The 19,308-nt window shown below is 42.3% G+C and overlaps 5 protein-coding genes across 5 annotated transcripts; 2 read left to right on the forward strand and 3 right to left on the reverse strand.

Moving 5' to 3' along the window:
• The first annotated feature begins 341 nt into the window (after positions 1-341).
• On the forward strand, positions 342-1,544 carry LOC131474899 (trace amine-associated receptor 13c-like). Its single transcript, XM_058652615.1, has 3 exons — positions 342-378; positions 462-642; positions 743-1,544. The coding sequence occupies exons 1-3, from the start codon at positions 342-344 to the stop codon at positions 1,542-1,544; spliced, it is 1,020 nt and encodes a 339-aa protein (XP_058508598.1).
• A 2,971-nt stretch (positions 1,545-4,515) lies between these two features.
• Positions 4,516-5,713, forward strand: LOC131474908 (trace amine-associated receptor 13c-like). The gene is made up of 3 exons (XM_058652626.1): positions 4,516-4,552; positions 4,636-4,816; positions 4,912-5,713. Exons 1-3 carry the CDS (start codon positions 4,516-4,518, stop codon positions 5,711-5,713), a joined length of 1,020 nt encoding a protein of 339 aa, XP_058508609.1.
• Positions 5,714-9,037: 3,324 nt separating this feature from the next.
• Positions 9,038-10,151, reverse strand: LOC131455362 (trace amine-associated receptor 13c-like). Its single transcript, XM_058622943.1, has 2 exons — positions 9,979-10,151; positions 9,038-9,888 (listed from the first exon to the last, which is right to left on the reverse strand). Exons 1-2 carry the CDS (start codon positions 10,149-10,151, stop codon positions 9,078-9,080), a joined length of 984 nt encoding a protein of 327 aa, XP_058478926.1. The 3' UTR covers positions 9,038-9,077.
• A 2,945-nt stretch (positions 10,152-13,096) lies between these two features.
• On the reverse strand, positions 13,097-14,170 carry LOC131455387 (trace amine-associated receptor 13c-like). Its single transcript, XM_058622983.1, has 2 exons — positions 13,998-14,170; positions 13,097-13,907 (listed from the first exon to the last, which is right to left on the reverse strand). Exons 1-2 carry the CDS (start codon positions 14,168-14,170, stop codon positions 13,097-13,099), a joined length of 984 nt encoding a protein of 327 aa, XP_058478966.1.
• Positions 14,171-16,690: 2,520 nt separating this feature from the next.
• LOC131455405 (trace amine-associated receptor 8a-like) lies at positions 16,691-17,764 on the reverse strand. The gene is made up of 2 exons (XM_058623011.1): positions 17,592-17,764; positions 16,691-17,501 (listed from the first exon to the last, which is right to left on the reverse strand). The coding sequence occupies exons 1-2, from the start codon at positions 17,762-17,764 to the stop codon at positions 16,691-16,693; spliced, it is 984 nt and encodes a 327-aa protein (XP_058478994.1).
• Between the last annotated feature and the right edge of the window lie 1,544 nt (positions 17,765-19,308).

Genomic DNA, 19,308 nt, shown 5'->3' on the forward strand with positions numbered 1-19,308 from the left:
CTGGTAGAATCACTCATGGAAACGATACAATGAAGTGGTAATGGGTTTCCATGGGTAGTCCATCAAACACCACCCTAGTACAAGATATTCCATGGCATTTGGAAAATTAAACATTGCTCAAAATGCTGCATGGAACACCAGAGCGATGGTCTCAAAGTGCCATTTGGCAAGGCTTGGTGCCACCCTTTTAGATTTGGTTAATCTCATAGCCCTCCATTTGAAGTGTGCCTCTGAAAAGTTTAGAAGGCAGGTTAACTCTTACACTTTGACCTAAAAAACACGTTCACATGTAAGCGCACAAAACATTGGGGGTGGGGCTAAGTGCAGAGGCACATGGAGAAATGGGATTGATTAAAGAAGAGGAGGACAGTAGGAACGGTATGTCCATCTCCATGGAGAGAGAAACTTCATCAGAGGAGAGCAGGAAGGAAATAAATAAGTAAATCAGTGGTGTGATGAAGCTGCTCTCACTCTGGTGATGGAGAACAGTGAACTCTGTTTCCCACATCTCCTCAACGCCTCCTGCAGGAGGCCAAAACATACTCACTTTGAGGCTATTTTTATTTACGTCCTGGCATCCTTCATTTCTCTGCTCACTGTGTTTCTCAACCTGATGGTCATCATCTCTATCTCCCACTTCAGGTAGCCAATTATTTTATTCAGTTTAACGGTTGGACATACACATCATTATTTTTATTATGTTTTGTTCACTGATATCATGTTGTTGGTTTTTCTTTTCCAGGCAGCTCCAAACTCCCACCAACACCCTCCTCCTCTCTCTGGCTGTCTCAGATTTCCTCGTTGGTTTCCTCATGTGCTTTCACATTATGTTCATAGACGGCTGCTGGCTCCTCGGAGACGGTGTGTGTGTTACGTATCAGTATTTGGCATATATCATCACTTCCTCTTCAGTAGGAACCATGGTGCTCATATCTGTTGACCGCTATGTGGCTATTTGTGATCCTATGTTTTACTCCACAAAAATCACAATGAAAAGAGTTAAGATCTGCATTGTTTTGAGTTGGTTTTGCTCTTCATCCTTCCAAGGTCTAAACCTAAGTGATAACCTGAAACATCCAGGCAGGTATAACACTTGCATTGGAGAGTGCATTGTTGTCATTAATTATATTGTTGGACTTGCAGATCTCATTTTAACCTTCATTGGTCCCATTACTATTATTATTGTGTTGTATACAAGAGTCTTTGTGGTGGCTGTGTCTCATGCTCGTGCCATGCGGTCCCAGATTGCAGCCGTCACACATGGCTCTGCTAAAGGGTCAGAGATTAAAGCGGCCGGTACTCTTGGAGTTGTTATAGTTGTCTTTCTGTTATGTATCTGCCCTTATTACTGTGTCGCTCTTGTGGGTGAAGACCCTGTGCTCTCTGCTTCATCTGTTGTCTTTGTAGTATCTTTGTTTTATCTTAACTCCTGTTTGAACCCTATGATCTATGCCTTCTTTTACCCCTGGTTTAGAAAATCTATTAAACTCATTGTTACACTGAAGCTACTGCAGAGAGACTCCTGTGAGGCCAACATGCTGTAGAAAGGAGCCTGACACTGACTATGAGGAGCCTGACTATGAACTGCAAAGTGACATGTATTTGAATGTTTTACTTAGAACGTTTAGTTAAATAATTTAGATTGTTACTTTTAACATGCTCCTCTATAATACACAGCAAATATTAGGCTCATGTTGTATATATTGTTGTCACTCACTATCTATACTGTTTTTCATTACATTCATATTTAATATTTTGTTCACTGTATATTATGTGCTTTATGTTGTTTGCTGTATATTCATTGGTATTAAAACATTTTTCTCATTGATTAATCACACCTTTGACTGTCTTTGCTGCTTTAACACCATCAATTCCTCCATTGAGGGAAATAAAAGAACAAAACCCCTTTATCTGGCACATTATCCGGGGTTTTTGGGGTTGCTGGTGCCAATCCCAGGTAACATAGGTCACACCATTGACAGGAGGATACACAGGAGGAACCATCATTGATGATCTCAACCTATTGCGTTGAAGAGCTTCTTCAACGCAGCTGTTAAACCTGTTGAACTCATGACAATCACGCAAACACAGGCGAGCACACGCACGCACACACACACACACACACACACACACACACACACACACACTTAACCCCACCTTAAACACATACACACACACACACACTGTAAATACCATCTGTATCATATGGGTCATTGCTATGCACATACTGCACTTTACCACAGTCATAACTGTATTACACTGTTATGCTTTCTAATTTGCACTTGCTTTTTCAATGACAATACAGTTGAATTTAATCTCATCTAATCTAAATAAATAATGTGAAATGTGTGAATTACTGTGTGTTTATCATTTCCTTCAAACATGAACATACTATTTATTTCAAAATAACATGGGTGTGCCTTCACAGAAAAGACAGATAATAAAGACTTAATGTATAAACTGTCCCTTTCTTTATTTTGCAGTGGAGAATTTACAGCCCTTGTGTTTTAATTATTGTTTAAGCAACAGAGAGAGAGGCAGGTTATGTGTGTTACGTAAGAGTGTTACCTAACATAACCTAACTGCAAAGTAATTTATAGTTATGTGTTGTTTAAACGCATGCTATAGTCTTTAGGCACATTTTTTTTTTAGGTGCAATTCAAAACAGAACAATTTCACATTCTCTTGTAACATTAGAGTTTCTAGAGTTAATTGCTTTAGCAGGGCCGTTGCAAGACATGTTGGGGGGCCCTGGGCAAAGGAGGAACCAGAGTCTTATATTTAATTGGCTCTGAGTCTAGATTTAGATCTGATTATAAATTGTTTTGTAGACTAACGCAGCCTAACATAATCGGTTGCTCTCAGTTGGCAATGGCCATTGCATGTCGTCAAATAGATAAGAAGTAAAAGTGTTCAACAGATGTAGGCTTAGTAACATCAAAACCAGTTACAATTAGATCTTTTACACCTGGCTGTTAACTTCAGCCAGATGTTTGGGACTACAAGTCGTTCAGTAGCCCTTTAAAAGTTTTCAGCAACACCAATTCTTTCAGTTACAGGTCAGGGAGGGGCAAACTAAAAAAGCATTTTTTAGACCACATTCAGTTCTGACTAATGGAATGGACGATAAAACCAATTCTGTGATCTTAGACCATATGAACTTGCTTTCTGAATAAAAATGTGTAGATAATGGTGGGAGCAGAACTAAAACACACTTTTAAATAAAAATGAGCTAGTGTTTACGACAAGTCAGACCAGCCAACACAGCTGTAAAAAAAGGCAATGGTGCACTGTGATACACAGAGTTGAGCGTTGACAGACTATGAGCTGGAGCATTCATATTACAAGTATCTCCACAGTCGAGTACAGCCATGAAGGTGGAGGCAACACGTCTCTTTTTAGCCTTAAAATAAAAGGCAACACTTAATACTAACATAAAAACCCAGCTTCCATTTTGGCTTCTTTACCAGATGCTGAATATGAGGAGTGAAGGAGTGTTACAACCCCGCTCGTTTTGGAGATCAGGAAGATGTGATTGGAATTAGAAATAAGGAATACGACAACTGGACCAGTTTAGGGTTAAGTCAGGAGTTTAATTAAACAAGGAGTGTGCACTTGCATGGGGAAATAGAACAAAAGAAGGCTGTACAGGTGCTGACAAATAACTAATACACAAATTGAAGTTGAATAAATGACTGCTATTTAGCTCTTGGCTAAAAAAACCCCCAGCACCCATAAGCTTACAAAAATAGACGGACAAAAACATGTAGGTATTCTGCAACTGGACAGTCTCAAAACAAATGAAAGGGAGTAACCAACTCTTTTAGGGACTCCATATGACACTAAATAGTTTTACAAAGATTCTTAAACACTGACTGGAACCACTCAGACAGGCAATGACAAAGGAAAACACCCTCTTAATACTCCTAGACACACAATTATATGCAACCGACAGTGAGGCCAACCGATCACTGGTTCACAGCCAACAGGTACTGAGGGCACACAAGCTATTTATTCTGCAGCTGAGGTTGATTGAAGAGTCTTGATTGGTCGACTCGGTCGAATCACAGCCACATCAATCACAGATGCCAGTGAACAGGAAGCAGGAAGTAGACTGCCTCTGCTCCAGAAGGACCAATCCTCAACAGGGAATCACACAGCTGGATTTGCATGCCTGGTAGAATCACTCATGGAAACGATACAATGAAGTGGTAATGGGTTTCCATGGGTAGTCCATCAAACACCACCCTAGTACAAGATATTCCATGGCATTTGGAAAATTAAACATTGCTCAAAATGCTGCATGGAACACCAGAGCGATGGTCTCAAAGTGCCATTTGGCAAGGCTTGGTGCCACCCTTTTAGATTTGGTTAATCTCATAGCCCTCCATTTGAAGTGTGCCTCTGAAAAGTTTAGAAGGCAGGTTAACTCTTACACTTTGACCTAAAAAACACGTTCACATGTAAGCGCACAAAACATTGGGGGTAGGGCTAAGTGCAGAGGCACATGGAGAAATGGGATTGATTAAAGAAGATGAGGACAGTAGGAACGGTATGTCCATCTCCTTGGAGAGAGAAACGTCACCAGAGGAGAACGGGAAGGAAATAAATAAGTAAATCAGTGGTGTGATGAAGCTGCTCTCACTCTGGTGATGGAGAACAGTGAACTCTGTTTCCCACATCTCCTCAACGCCTCCTGCAGGAGGCCAAAACATACTCACTCTGAGGCTATTTTTATTTACGTCCTGGCATCCTTCATTTCTCTGCTCACTGTGTTTCTCAACCTGATGGTCATCATCTCTATCTCCCACTTCAGGTAGCCATCATCCATTGATAATACATGATTGTATATAGCATGCTATTGATTATGTTTCGTTCACTGATATCATGTTGTTGGTTTTTCTTCTCCAGGCAGCTCCAAACTCCCACCAACACCCTCCTCCTCTCTCTGGCTGTCTCAGATTTCCTCGTTGGTTTCCTCATGTGCTTTCACATTATGTTCATAGACGGCTGCTGGCTCCTCGGAGACGGTGTGTGTGTTACGTATCAGTATTTGGCATATATCATCACTTCCTCTTCAGTAGGAACCATGGTGCTCATATCTGTTGACCGCTATGTGGCTATTTGTGATCCTATGTTTTACTCCACAAAAATCACAATGAAAAGAGTTAAGATCTGCATTGTTTTGAGTTGGTTTTGCTCTTCATCCTTCCAAGGTCTAAACCTAAGTGATAACCTGAAACATCCAGGCAGGTATAACACTTGCATTGGAGAGTGCATTTTTGTCATTAATTATATTGTTGGACTTGCAGATCTTATTATAACCTTCATTGTTCCCATAACTGTTATTATTGTGTTGTATACAAGAGTCTTTGTGGTGGCTGTTTCTCACGCTCGTGCCATGCGGTCCCAGATTGCAGCCGTCACACATAGCTCTGCTAAAGGGTCAGAGATTAAAGCAGCCGGTACTCTTGGAGTTGTTATAGTTGTCTTTCTGTTATGTATCTGCCCTTATTACTGTGTCACTCTTGTGGGTGAAGACACTGTGCTCACTGCTTCATCTGTTATCTCTGGAGTATCTTTGTTTTATCTTAACTCCTGTTTGAACCCTATGATCTATGCCTTCTTTTACCCCTGGTTTAGAAAATCTATTAAACTCATTGTTACACTGAAGCTACTGCAGAGAGACTCCTGTGAGGCCAACATGCTGTAGAAAGGAGCCTGAAACTGACTATGAGGAGCCTGACTATGAACTGCAAAGTGATATTTATTTGAATGTTTTAATTAGAACATTTGGTTAAACCATTTAGATCGTTACTTTTAACATGCTCCTCTATAATACACAGCAAATATTAGGCTCATGTTGTATATATTGTTGTCACTCACTATCTATACTTTTTTTTCATTACATTCATATTTAATATTTTGTTCACTGTATAGTATGTGCTTTATGTTGTTTGCTGTATATTCATTGTTATTAAAACACATTTTTCTTATTGATTGATTGCACCTTTGGCTCTCTTTGCTGCTTTAACACCATCAAATCCATTGAGGGATTAAAAAAAACACAAAACCACTTTATCTGGCACATTATCCGGGGTTTTTGGGGTTGCTGGTGCCAATCCCAGGTGACATTGGTCACACCATGGACAGGAGGATACACAGGAGGAACCATCATTGATGACCTCAACCTATTGTTATTTACTTAAAACTCTTTGGCTGTTTCAAGAGTTTTTGGGTTGTCTGTCTGTCCAATACACCTTATTTTTGAGTGGCACTTTGCCAAGTTTTTCTTAACAATATCATGGGAACACTCAAATGGCATGTCAGTTCCACATCCATGTGATATAACAGAGTGGGAAAGTGGCCTGTACTTTCCCACTGTACGGTACGGTGTTACTTGGGACACCAAGTCAGAGCACTAACAACACTGAAATAAAGTCATGGCTGACCTTAAAGCAAGAGGTAAACATGTCGAAATTCGGGATGGCATGATATCACTTTTTTCAGACTGAGTGTCTACCGACAGGGCTGGCTCTATGCATTTTGGTGCCCCAGCAAGACTGGAATTTGGTGCCCCACGCCGCACCCTCCATTTCCTCTGTCCAAAACCAGTTTTCAATGAGAAAGTCAAATATGTATAACAATGAACAACACGTTAATAAATAAGTCATAAAACACTAAATAGTATGATAGTCAACAGTTATGTTTAGAATAAAAGTATGGACACTGCAAGCTAAATATACAAACAAGAAAAAAAAAAACCCTGCATTGTAATAAATAAAAGTAAATGGTAGTAAACATAATAAATAGAGAAAATGGTACAATAAGCTAAATGCTGTAACGATAGAGATCATCTAAATTCGACACGTTTGAACTTCCATACAATCTTTTTCCCTTGTTTCTGTCTAAACTAACATTATATTATTAAGTAATAACATAGGGCCAATAGGCGGGGTCACACCCTGGACAGGTCACCAGTCCATCGCAGGGCCACATATAGAGACAAACAACCATCCACTTCCACACCTACGGCCGATTTAGAGTGTCCAATTTACCTAATCCCCATATTGCATGTTTTTGGACCGTGGGAGGAAGCCGCAGCAGTCGGCAAAAACCCACGCACACAGAGGGAGAACATGCAAACTCCATGCAGAAAGGCCCTTGCACCAACTGGGTATATATACATATACATATACATATATACATATATATATTCATTTCTACTTGTGGTAGTCTAGGGCCCCCTCCAGTTGGTGGCACCCTAGGCGACCACCTGTATGTCCTATGGCTAGAGCTGGCTGTGTCTACCGATACCGATGTCAGTAAATTTAATAGTAAAAAGCTGAAGTAAGAAGTAAGACGCTATTAACAAAAAAATTGTACTGATGTTTTTATTACCTACAGACATTTTCAGGCTATTTCAAAGACATAATTGTCAAACTGTGTAATAAATATTCTTCTCCCACAAAGCACACAACATGACTCAGCTTAAATGCTTCTGCTAATTGAAATTTTTTCTGTGTGTGCATAGAGAAGCATGAGATACATATGATTTTGGGATTGAATCAGAGCTAACACATTAGTATTGGATTGCTACTGAGTATTGTATCGACTCATCCCTACTTGCCATAGTTTTTTATTTACATTTAATTAATGTTTTTGTATTTGCATTTTTACATTCTGTGTGTGCACAGTGAAGCATGCGATGCATATGATTCTGGGATTGAATCAGATTTAACATTTTATTCTTTCAATATCTGACCCAGTGATTTTGATGTATAGTACAGGCTCATCCCTAGTTGCTATAGTGATGGAGACATATAGTGTCTGCTGTGTGCACTCTGACTGGCTTAGGCATGACTTGAATGGATTGTAGAAATTTACGTTTTGAGGACTTGATTTTTATGTGACCAATGTAAACAGATTTAGGTCCCCACAATATAAGGAATACCAGGTACATACACACACAGTTCTCTGACGCAGAGACTCATTCAGGATTATCCACACTTAATATGACAGATATCATCATAACATCATCATCACTACTTTGACTTTCATTTTGACTGCTCGGAATTTAATTCAAGATATGCATATGATAATCTTTATGTATTGTACTGTGCAAAATAAATAAAATCAAGTAAAATCTGAACATTTTAAGCACATTTCATATAAAACACCAACATTGTATGTCACCTCTCGACCTACATGAAACAGGATATGAATTTAGGGCCATATCACTCTGCATTACTGCACTATTTTTGTGAAATCAACATGAGTCCAAACAGTTTGGGTCATAAATTCAGGGAGAGTCAGTGCTTATTCTTTGAGAACCACTGTTGTATCTCAGTGATAGAAGCCAAAACATAGATTTGGCACACATCATAACAAAAGTACTTCAACATTTTCGCAGATAACTTTACTTCATAAATCCTCACAATCATAAACTTTCAGTTTTTGTATCATAGGAGCTGATTCTCTAAAGGTTTTAGTATTAATTTGCATGAACACCAGCTTTGAACAAATCATGAAGAAATCCTTAGAAATTGCACATGAGATTATCAAATGCCATATTTTGGAGTAACAAAAGTAGAACAAACTCAACTGTAACATGTTAAATCACAGCTTGGTCACAGAGAGTCTGTACATAATTAAAAAAGCTAAAGTGCAGTGATAAAAGTTTAAATGAGAATGGGGAATGACATTTAGGGGTAGAAAACTAGTGGGAATTGACTTGTGCAATATTTAGAACATATTCTGGACACAATATGTGACATATATTATGCATACAGGCAACAGAGGGCATCAGGTTTTTAGTTTTCCCGTGTGTGGTGCTTGGACATGGCTGGAATGTTGCATGCAGCACTATGTGCACACTTTCAAACTCAGGGTCAAAGCATAGAAGAGATTCTAAAGTCCACCTAAGCAGACCGTGATATGTAAATTTCATATAAGTAAAGTTTATAGTAAATTTATATCTACAGTATGTCTCGACACTGTTCACTGGGTTTGTCTATTGCTCTGTAGAATCCCCACATTTAAAAAAACAAACAAACTACACATCAACTTCCTTCTCTTTACATTAATTTGAAGTCAGAGGAGCCGGGCTTCAGTATTTGAAGTGTAAAAATTAGTTTGATAGATTTTCTAAACCAGGGGTAGAAAAAGGCATATATCAGTGGGTTTAAACAGGAGTTAAAGTAGAACAGAAGAATAACAAATGCATCACTCGACGCACTGAGCAGGGTGTCCACGCCTGTCACCACAGTGCAAAAATACGGGCAGAGGCATAATAAAAACACAACGATGACGACGCCGAGAGTCCGCGCCGCTTTCATTTCTGATTTATTTACTTTGACCGAGCTCTGTTGAGGTCCGGCTGCCGTGCGTGCTCGCATGGCACGGACCTGAGTGATGACTGCCACAAAGATTCTGAGATACAGGACGACGACGACAATGACAGGACCAATAAAGGACACAGTCACGTCTATAATAGAAGAGATGTTATTAATCAAAATGACACACTCGCCGATGCAGGACTTCAAGCTGCCTGGCTGTTTCAGATTGTGCCTCAACAGCAGACAGTGACAGAGGGTCGAGCCCCCCCAACAAGCACAAACACACATCTTAACTCTTTTTTCAGAGACTTTGGTTCGGTAATGCATTGGGTCACAAATAGCCACATAGCGATCAACTGATATGAGGACCATGGTTCCTATCGAGGCAGAGGTGATGATGTATTCCAGCACATAATACAGGAGACACATGAAGTCACCGAGGAACCAGCAGCCATCTATCGCCGAGGTTTGAAAGAAAATAAGGAAGCCCACGAGAAAATCTGAGATACCCAGAGAAAGGAGGAGGATATTGGTGGGGGTGTGGAGCTGCCTGCAGACGCAAGAGAGTAACATACATATTATTATTTGTTGTATAATCCTTAACAGTTCTAAAATGAAGAGACAACAAATATTTAACAACCTGAAGTGAGAGATGGAGACAATGACGAGCAGGTTGAGAATCACAGTGAGCAGACCGATGAACGTCAGCATGATGTAAGTGATCGTGGACACAGCCAGAGGCATTGCTGTCTTCCTGCAGGAGGCGTTGATGAGCTGTGGGAAACAGAGGTCCACTTCATCGACGGTTTGCATCGTTACAGTGAGGCGAAGACGAGACGCTGCCCAGTCTTCTGCCTGAAGCGGTGGATTTTATCTCTTTCTCAGTGGACCTATTTCCCTCAGTGTGTTTGTGTGTCATCGTCACTAAACCATGACATCACATTGCCAGTAAAATGTCAAAGTACACATGGGCATTTAATGACTGTAGGGTCCAGGGGCCAAACTGATGTGAACATGTGAAAGGGCATGAAAATCGTGCAGAAGAAGCCAGACGTGTTTAATTGGTATAGCATTTAAAGACAACATACATTATCTTAAGTCACTTTACATACTGTAGTAAGGCTTATAATTAGGGCTCTCAATCCCCGCCTATTACCCTATTTCAGCTGAGACTGGCACAGCTCCCCCCGTGACACTCATGTGGAGGACAAAGAGGTAGAAGATGGATGGATGGTGTATCTCACATTTTGATATTCATTTATATAGATTAATCGTAATGAAAGGTTTGCTTTTCTTCCAATGACTAAATAAAGAGAGAATGAAAGCGCAGTCAGCCACGCAGGGTAGGTGTTCAAGTGGAAGTCTCTGGGCAGCTGCCAGCATATTACGGGCACTATCGGTGCCTAGAGTGGTTAGTCACTTTTTGCTCATGCTCTGTCCATGCACTCTTTGCACACAGTTCCCAAATCCACTGCACACAGTGTTGATAGTGCACTGCTTCTCCCTCCTGAGTCTCTTGATCGTTGACCAGAACCTCTACGAAGCCGAAATCGTTCTCCATGGTCTCACCAACCTCGTCCCACATCCGAGTTTTTGACGTGACCACCAAAGCTGCATTCTAGGCAAAAAGACCTGATAGGACTCCTCCATCCCTTACTTGATGCCACCAACGAGTTCGGTGGTTACGGCCACGACAGGCACCAACAACCTTACAGCCACAGCTCCGGTCAGCTGCATTGACAATGGAGGCACCAAACATGGTCAATTCGGACTCAATATCTCCTGACTCCCTTGGGACGTGGTCGAAGTTCTGCCCGAGGTGGGAATTGAAACTCTTTCTGACAGGGGACTCCTCCAGTTCAGCCTCACAATTCGTTTAAGTCTGCCAGGACTGACCTGACCTGACCAGTATCCTCCCCAGCCATGGGAGCCAACTCACCAACAGGTGGTGATCAGTTGACAGCTCCACTCCTCTCTTCATCCCAGTGTCCAAGACATATGGCCACAGGTCTAACGACACGACTACAAAGTCTATCATTGACTCACTGCCAAGGGTATCCTGGTGCCAAGTGCACATATCGACACCCTTGTGCTGGAACATGGTGTTTGCTGCTCCAGAGCACAAGCTGTGTGTCGAGGCGAGCCCGACTATATCTAGTTGGAACTTCTCAACCTCGAGCACCAGCTCAGGCTCCTTACCTGCCAGAGTCCTTCCACGTCCCTACCTCCAAGGTCCTCGCCTTCGACCACCACCAAACTCACACTGCACCCAACCTCCATGGCCCCTCCCACAGGTAGTGAGCCATGACCCATGTTGCCTGTTTGGGCTGTGCCTGGCCGGGCCCCATGGGTGTAGGCCCGAACACCAGGTGCTTGCCATCATGCCCCTCCCCCAGGCCTGGCTCCAGAGGGGACACCCAGTGACCTGTGTCCGGGAGAAGGTAGAGCATGGTAATTTTGTTTGCTTCTTCATAGAGGTCTTTGAACCGCTCTTTGTCCGGTCCCTCACCTTGGACCTGAGCTCCTAGGATCATTGGAACATGCAAACCTCTCCACCACGATAAGGTGGTGGCTCCCGGAGGGGTTTGCTAGTCATGTTAAATGTTAGCAGAGCAAGGCCATACAGCGGTGACACAATACGAACCAAAATCAGCACCAAACTTTAAATGAAGGTAAAAGAAAGAAGACGCTCTTCTCCATTGTTCTTCTCCACGCTCATGAACTGCCTGCAATCAGATGCAGATGAGCAGGAGGGCTTTTATTGGACACGCTCAGTATCACAGGCGGCTTTTCAGTTTCACAAATTAAGTTTGACCCACATCAATAAACAATAAATACAAATAAACAAATAATAATTGAGGGCACAGTTCAACATTAAATATAAAGTTCATTAATGTAACTGCTTTGGATACTGTTGTTAATGTAAACACAAATGTTCTCCATATGCCAGCTGTGAAGAATATTTGTATAGTTAACATATTCATTCTGTAAAAAAAATTTTTCATAACCAACTAAGAGTGGTATTGTAACTGAAAAATTCCTATTTAGATCGGAATTAATCAACCGTGAAAAAATCAAATCAAATCGTGAATCGAATTGAAAATGGTGGCGATACCTGGCCCTACTTCAGAGGACACTGCATTGACTAAATTACTAATGGCCTTATACTAATCCTGAACTCAGCCAAACTTTAAAACATGTCTTCACCTTAAAAAGTAGTTTGTCCCCATAAGGAAGACAAGTCCCCATAATGTGACGGTGTAAATAGGGTCCCCACAACATGAGGAATACCAGGTGTTTGTACAATAAATAAAATCAAGTGAAAACTAGACATTTTATCAATGACCCTCACACATTTTGAGTCATATTTTGTAGAAACAAATGCAGAACAGAAACAACTATTTAATTCACAGCTCGGTCACGGAGTCATGGTGCATGAACATAATGTTAAAATGCTTGTGCAATATTTATAACGTATTCTGGACATAATATATGACATATTATGCATTATAGGCAATAAAAGGACATCAGGTTTTCAGTTTTCCCACTTGTGTTGTGCTTGGTCATGGCTGGGATGTTTATGCACACTATGTGCACACTTCCAGACTCAGGGTCAAAGTATAGAAGAGATTCTAAAGTCCACCTAAGCAGACAATTGATGGACAATTTATGTCTGGACTTTACTCTGTTCATTTGATTTCTCTATTGCTGTGTAGGATCCCTACATTATTAAAAACTACTCATCAGCTCTGCTATCTTTACATTAATTTGAAGTCAGAGGAGCCGGGCTTCAGTATTTGAAGTGTAAAAATGAGTTTGATAGATTTTCTAAACCAGGGGTAGAAAAAGGCATATATCAGTGGGTTTAAACAGGAGTTAAAGTAGACCAGAAGTACAATAAATGCATCACTGGATGCACTGAGCAGGGTGTCCACGCCTGTCACCGTACCACAAAAAAACGGGCAGAGGCATAATAAAAACACAACAATAACAACGCCAAGAGTCCGTGCCGCTTTCATTTCTGATTTCTTTACTTTGACCAAGCTCTGTTGAGGACCGGCTGCCGTGCGCACTCGCATGGCACGGACCTGAACGATGACCGCCACAAAGACTCTGAGATACAGGATGACAACGACAATGACAGGACCAATAAAGGACACAGTAATGTCTATAACTGAAGAGATGTTATTGATTAGAATGACACACTCTCCGATGCAGGAATTCAGACTGCCTGGCTGTTTCAGGTTGTGCCTCAGCAGCACACAGTGACAGAGGGTCGAGCCCCCCCAACAAGCACAAACACACATCTTAACTCGTTTTTCAGAGACTTTGGTTCGGTAATGCATTGGGTCACAAATAGCCACATAGCGATCGACTGATATGAGGACCATGGTTCCTATTGAGGCAGAGGTGATGATGTATTCCAGCACGTAATACAGGACACACATGATGTCACCGAGGAACCAGCAGCCGTCTATCGCTGAGGTCTGAAAGAAAATAAGGAAGCCCACGAGGAAATCTGAGATACCCAGAGAAAGGAGAAGGATATTGGTGGGGGTGTGGAGCTGCCTGCAGAAGCAAGAGAGTAACATACATTTTATTATTTGCTGTATAATCCTGAACAGTTCTGAAATGAAGAAACAACAAATATTTAACAACCTGAAGTGGGAGATGGAGACAATGACGAACAGGTTGAGTATCAAAGTGAGCAGACCCATGAACGTCAGCATGATGTAAGTGATTATGGACACAGCCGGAGGTAATGCTGTCTTCCTGCAGGAGGTGTTCAGGAGTTGTGGGAAACAGAGGTCCACTTCATCGAGGCTTTGCATTGTTACAGTGAGGCCAAGACAAGACACTGCCCACTCTTCTGCCTGAAGCAGTGGATTTTATCTCTTTCTCAGTGGACCTCCAATTTCCCTGAGCATGTTTGCATGTCATCGTCTCTACTCAACCATGACATCATGTGTTTTTCAGTTTGGCCGGTCTGTGACGTCCACTGTCAATAACATAATAGTTGAAGTACACACCGACATTTAATGACCGTTGGGTCAAGGAGCCAATCTAATGCAACTTGTGAAACGGCATGAAAAAAAGGCGTGTTTGATTGGTGTAGCAGTGAATCACAACATACATTATCTCAAGTCACTTTACATACTGTAGCAAGGCTTATAACTCGGGCTATCAAAGCTGTATTCTGCTTGGCCTGCTGGTACCATCAGCTGCCTCTGGAGTCCCACCAACCAAAAAGGCCCTATAAGACTCCTTCTTCAGCTTGAAGGCATCCCTTACCACTGGAGTCCACCAACAGGCTCGATAGCCTCCCTGAAGGTGGAGGGAGGCTACCCTCTCGTTTACCAGAGTGAACCCCAATGTACAGGCCCTGAGCCGAGAGGCAATGAATATGCCCACACATGCTTGGTTCCTCTCACCAGAGGCAACTCCAGAGTGGAATTGAGTCCAACCCCTCTCAAGGAGACTGGTTCCAGAGCCCAACCTGTGTGTTGAGGTGAGCCCGACTATATCTAGTCAGACCTTCTCAACCATGAGCACCAGCTCAGGCTCCTTACCTGCCAGAATGGTGACATTCCATGTCCCTAGAGCCAGCCTATGCAGCCGAGGAACGCACCGCCAAGGTCCTCGCCTTCGACCACCACCCAACTCACACTGCACCCAACCTCCATGGCCCCTTCCACAGGTGGTGAGCCCATTGGAAGGGGGACCCATGTTGCCTCTTTGGATTGTATCTGGCCGGGCCCCAAGGTTGCAGGCCCAAACACCAGGTGCTTGCCATCATGCCCCCCGGTGACCCTCATTCAATCGAGGTAGAGTGCAGTCCCTCACCTTGGACCTGTATGCCTTGGGTAACCATACCAGGGCCATAAAGCCCCCCGACAACTGAGTTTCTAGGATCATTGGGACACGCAAACCTCTCCACCACGATAAGGTGCGGCTCCTGGAGGGGTGTGTTGGTCATGTTAAATAAAAAGTACATTAATGTAAATGCTTTAGATTCTGTTATTAAATATTCTCCATATGCCAGTTGTGATGAATATTTGTATAATTAACATATTCATTCTGTAAAAAAAATTTCATTTCCCACTAAGAGTGGTATTGTAAGTGAAATATTCCAATTAAAAATGGAATTGAATCAAATCAAATCGTGCATTGAATCAATATTGGTAGAGGTACCCAGCCCTGCCTCATAGAACACTGCATTGACTGAATTACTAGTGGCCTTATACTAATCATAACCTCAGCCTAACTTTAAAACATGTCTTCATCTTAAAAAGTAGTTTGTCTGCATAAGGAAGACACATCCCCATAATGTGACAGTGCAAACAGGGTCCGCACAACATAAGGAATACCAGATACACACACACACACAAAGCTCTGTGATACAGAGACTCATTCATCATTATTTACACTTAATATTTCAGATATCATCATAACATCATCACCACTTTGGTTTTCATTGTGACTGCTGTGAATTTAATTCAAGATATTTACATCATCATTTTTATGTACTGTACTGTGCAAAATACATAAAATAAAGTGAAAACTAGACATTTAAAGCACATTTCGTATAAAAAACCAACATCGTTTTTCACCTATTGACTTAAATAAAACAGGATATTAATTCAAGGCCATATCACTTAGCTCTTGCATGAAGGTACATGTGAAATAAACATGAGTTTAAACAGTTTGGGTCATAATTTCATGCGTGAATGTGAGTGTCAGTTTTTATTCTTTGAGAACAACTGTTGTAGCTCAGTGATAGAAGCCAAAAACAAAGTTTTGGCACACATCGTAACAAATGTATTTCAGTGACAGCAACTTTTAATTTCAACATTTCCCCAGAGAACAAAAAAACAAAGGTCCTAATATTAATTTACACAAACACCAGCTTTGCAAAATTCATCAAGAACAAATCCTTAAAAATGCACAAGAGATTATCAATGACCCTAACACATTTTGCTGAGTCATATCTTGGAGAAACAAACACAGAACAAAAACAACTATTTAAATAACTGCTTGGTCACAGAGAGTCATGGTGCATGTACAGAATGTTAAAAAAGCTAAAATGCAGTGATAAAAGCATAAATGAGACGGGAAAATTGACATTTAGGGGCAGAAAATGTATGGGAATTGACTCGTACAATATTTATAACATATTCTGTACACAATATGTGACATATATGATGCAGGGAGATGCAGAAGAGATTCTAAAGTCCACCTAGCAGACAATTGATGGACAATTTATGTCTAGACTTTACGCTGTTTACTGATTTTCTCTATTGCTGTGTAGGATCCCTACATTATTAAAAAACTCCTCACCAGCTCTGCTATCTTTACATTAATTTAAAGTCAGAGGAGCCGGGCTTCAGTATTTGAAGTGTAAAAATTAGTTTGATAGATTTTCGAAACCAGGGGTAGAAAAAGGCATATATCAGCGGGTTTAAACAGGAGTTAAAGTAGATCAGAAGTATAATAAATGCATCACTGGATGCACTGAGCATGATGTCCACACCTGTCACCGTACCGCTAAAAAACGGGAAGACGCATAATAAAAACACAACAATAACAACGCCAAGAGTCCGCGCCGCTTTCATTTCTGATTTCTTTACTTTCACTGAGCTCTGTTGAGGACCGGCTGCTGTGCGCACTCGCATGGCACGGACCTGAATGATGACTGCCACAAAAACTCTGAGATAAAGGACGATGACGACAATGACAGGACCAATAAAGGACACAGTAATGTCTATAATTGAAGAGATGTTATTGATTAGAATGACACACTCTCCGATACAGGAATTCAGGCTGCCTGGGTGTTTCAGGTTGTGCCTCAGCAGCACACAGTGACAGAGGGTCGCACACCCCCAACAAGCACAAACACACATCTTAACTCGTTTTTCAGAGACTTTGGTTCGGTAATGCATTGGGTCACAAATAGCCACATAGCGATCGACTGATATGAGGACCATGGTTCCTATTGAGGAAGAGGCGATGATGTATTCCAGCACGTAATACACGATACACATAAAGTCACCGAGGAACCAGCAACCGTCTATCGCTGAGGTTTGAATGAAAATAAGGAAGCCCACCAGAAAATCTGAGCTACCCAGAGAAAGGAGGAGGATATTGGTGGGGGTGTGAAGTTTCCTGCAGAAGCAAGAGAGTAACATACATTTTATTATTTGTTGTATAATCCTTAACATTTCTGAAATGAAGAAACAACAAATACTTAACAACCTGAAGTGGGAGATGGAAACAATGACGAGCAGGTTGAGAATCACAGTGAGCAGACCGATGAACGTCAGCATGATGTAAGTGATCATGGACACAGCAGGAGGCAATGCCGTCTTCCTGCAGGAGGCGTTGAGGAGTTGTGGGAAACAGAGGTCCACTTCATCGAGGTTTTGCATCGTTACAGTGAGGCCAAGACAAGACACTGCCCAGTCTTCAGCCTGAAGCAGTAGATTTTATCTCTTTCTTGGTGGACCTCGTATTTCCCTCAGCATGTTTGCGTGTCATCGTCTCTACTCAACCATGACATCATATGTTTTTCAGTTTGGCCACTAAAATGTCCCCGTCTGTGACGTCCACTGTCAATCACATCATAGTCAAAGTACACACAGGCATTTAATGACCGTAGGGTCCAGGTGCCAATCTGATATAACATGTGAAAGGGCATGAAAAATGTGCGGAATAAGCCAGGCATGTTTGATACGTAGAGCACTGAATCACAACATACATTATCTCAAGGCACTTTACATACTTTAGTAAGGCTTATAATTAGGGGAACATCTGGCGACTCCGCCAGATGTTCCCAACAAACCCTCACAATATGTTTAGGTCTGCCAGGCCGGACTGGCATCCTCCCCTGCCATCGGAACCAACTGAAGTGACCACCAGGTGGTGATTAGTTGACAGCCCGCCCCTCTATTCAGCCAAGTGTCCAAGACATATGGCCACAGGTCTAACAACACAACCACAAAGTCGATTATTGACTCACAACCTAGGGTATCCTGGTGGCAAGTGCACATATGGACACCCTTATGCTTGAAGATGGTGTTTGTTATGGACAATCAGTGATAAGCATAGAAGTCCAGCAAAAAAGCACCACTCGGGCTTAGTTCATGGGGCCGTTCCTCCCAATCACACCCCTCCAGGTCTCACTGTCATTGCCCATGTGAGCATTGAAGTCCCCAGCAGAACAAAGGAATCCTCAGCAGGAGCACTTTCTAGCACCATCTCCAGGGACTCCAAAAAGGTTGGGTACTCTGAACAGCTGTTCAGTGCAGGCACAAACAGCACAGGTAACAGTTAGTACCCGTCCCCCCACCCCAATGTACAGGCCCTGACCGGGGGGGCAATGAGTGTGCCCACATCCGCTTGGTTCCTCTCACCAGGGTAAACTTCGGAGTGGAAACAAGTCCAACCCCTCTCAATGAGACTGGTTCCAGAGCCTAAGCTTTGTGCCAAGGTGAGCCCGACTATATCTCGTCGGAACTTCTCAACCTTGAGCACCAGCTCAGGCTCCTTACCTGCCAGAGTGGTGACATTCCACGTCCCAAGAGCCAGCTTCTGCAGCCGAGGTTCGTACCTCCAAGGTCCTCGCCTTTGACCACCACCCAACTCACACTGCACCCAACCTCCATGGCCCCTCCCACAGGTAGTGAGCCCATGGGAAGGGGGACCCAATTTTGGCTTTTTGGACTGTGCCTGTCAGGGCCCCATGGGTGCAGGCCCAAACACCAAGTGTTCGCCATCATGCCCCCCGATGACCCTAGTCCAGGTGAGGTAGACTGCGGTCCATTTATTTGCTTCTTCAGAGGTCTTTGAACCGCTCTTCGTTCGGGCCCTCACCTTGGACCTGTTTGCCTTGGGTAACCCTAATAGGGGCATAAAGCCCCCCAAAACTGAGCTCCTAGGATCATTGGGACACACAAACCCATCCAACACAATA

This window comes from Solea solea, chromosome 2, assembly GCF_958295425.1.
Source record: "Solea solea chromosome 2, fSolSol10.1, whole genome shotgun sequence".
In the NCBI taxonomy this organism is placed as follows: Eukaryota; Metazoa; Chordata; class Actinopteri; order Pleuronectiformes; family Soleidae; genus Solea; species Solea solea.

Bases quoted from the DNA above. Each gene is read 5' to 3' on its own strand.
- LOC131474899 (XM_058652615.1), top strand. From the start codon at position 342: ATGGGATTGATTAAAGAAGAGGAGGACAGTAGGAACG. The intron at 379-461 runs GTATGTCCATCT...GGTGTGATGAAG, and splicing joins AGAGGAGGACAGTAGGAACG to CTGCTCTCACTCTGGTGATG. The intron at 643-742 runs GTAGCCAATTAT...TTTCTTTTCCAG, and splicing joins ATCTCTATCTCCCACTTCAG to GCAGCTCCAAACTCCCACCA.
- LOC131474908 (XM_058652626.1), top strand. From the start codon at position 4,516: ATGGGATTGATTAAAGAAGATGAGGACAGTAGGAACG. The intron at 4,553-4,635 runs GTATGTCCATCT...GGTGTGATGAAG, and splicing joins AGATGAGGACAGTAGGAACG to CTGCTCTCACTCTGGTGATG. The intron at 4,817-4,911 runs GTAGCCATCATC...TTTCTTCTCCAG, and splicing joins ATCTCTATCTCCCACTTCAG to GCAGCTCCAAACTCCCACCA.
- LOC131455362 (XM_058622943.1), bottom strand. From the start codon at position 10,151: ATGCAAACCGTCGATGAAGTGGACCTCTGTTTCCCACAGCTCATCAAC. The intron at 9,889-9,978 runs GTTGTTAAATAT...TTGCGTCTGCAG, and splicing joins GTCTCCATCTCTCACTTCAG to GCAGCTCCACACCCCCACCA.
- LOC131455387 (XM_058622983.1), bottom strand. From the start codon at position 14,170: ATGCAAAGCCTCGATGAAGTGGACCTCTGTTTCCCACAACTCCTGAAC. The intron at 13,908-13,997 runs GTTGTTAAATAT...TTGCTTCTGCAG, and splicing joins GTCTCCATCTCCCACTTCAG to GCAGCTCCACACCCCCACCA.
- LOC131455405 (XM_058623011.1), bottom strand. From the start codon at position 17,764: ATGCAAAACCTCGATGAAGTGGACCTCTGTTTCCCACAACTCCTCAAC. The intron at 17,502-17,591 runs GTTGTTAAGTAT...TTGCTTCTGCAG, and splicing joins GTTTCCATCTCCCACTTCAG to GAAACTTCACACCCCCACCA.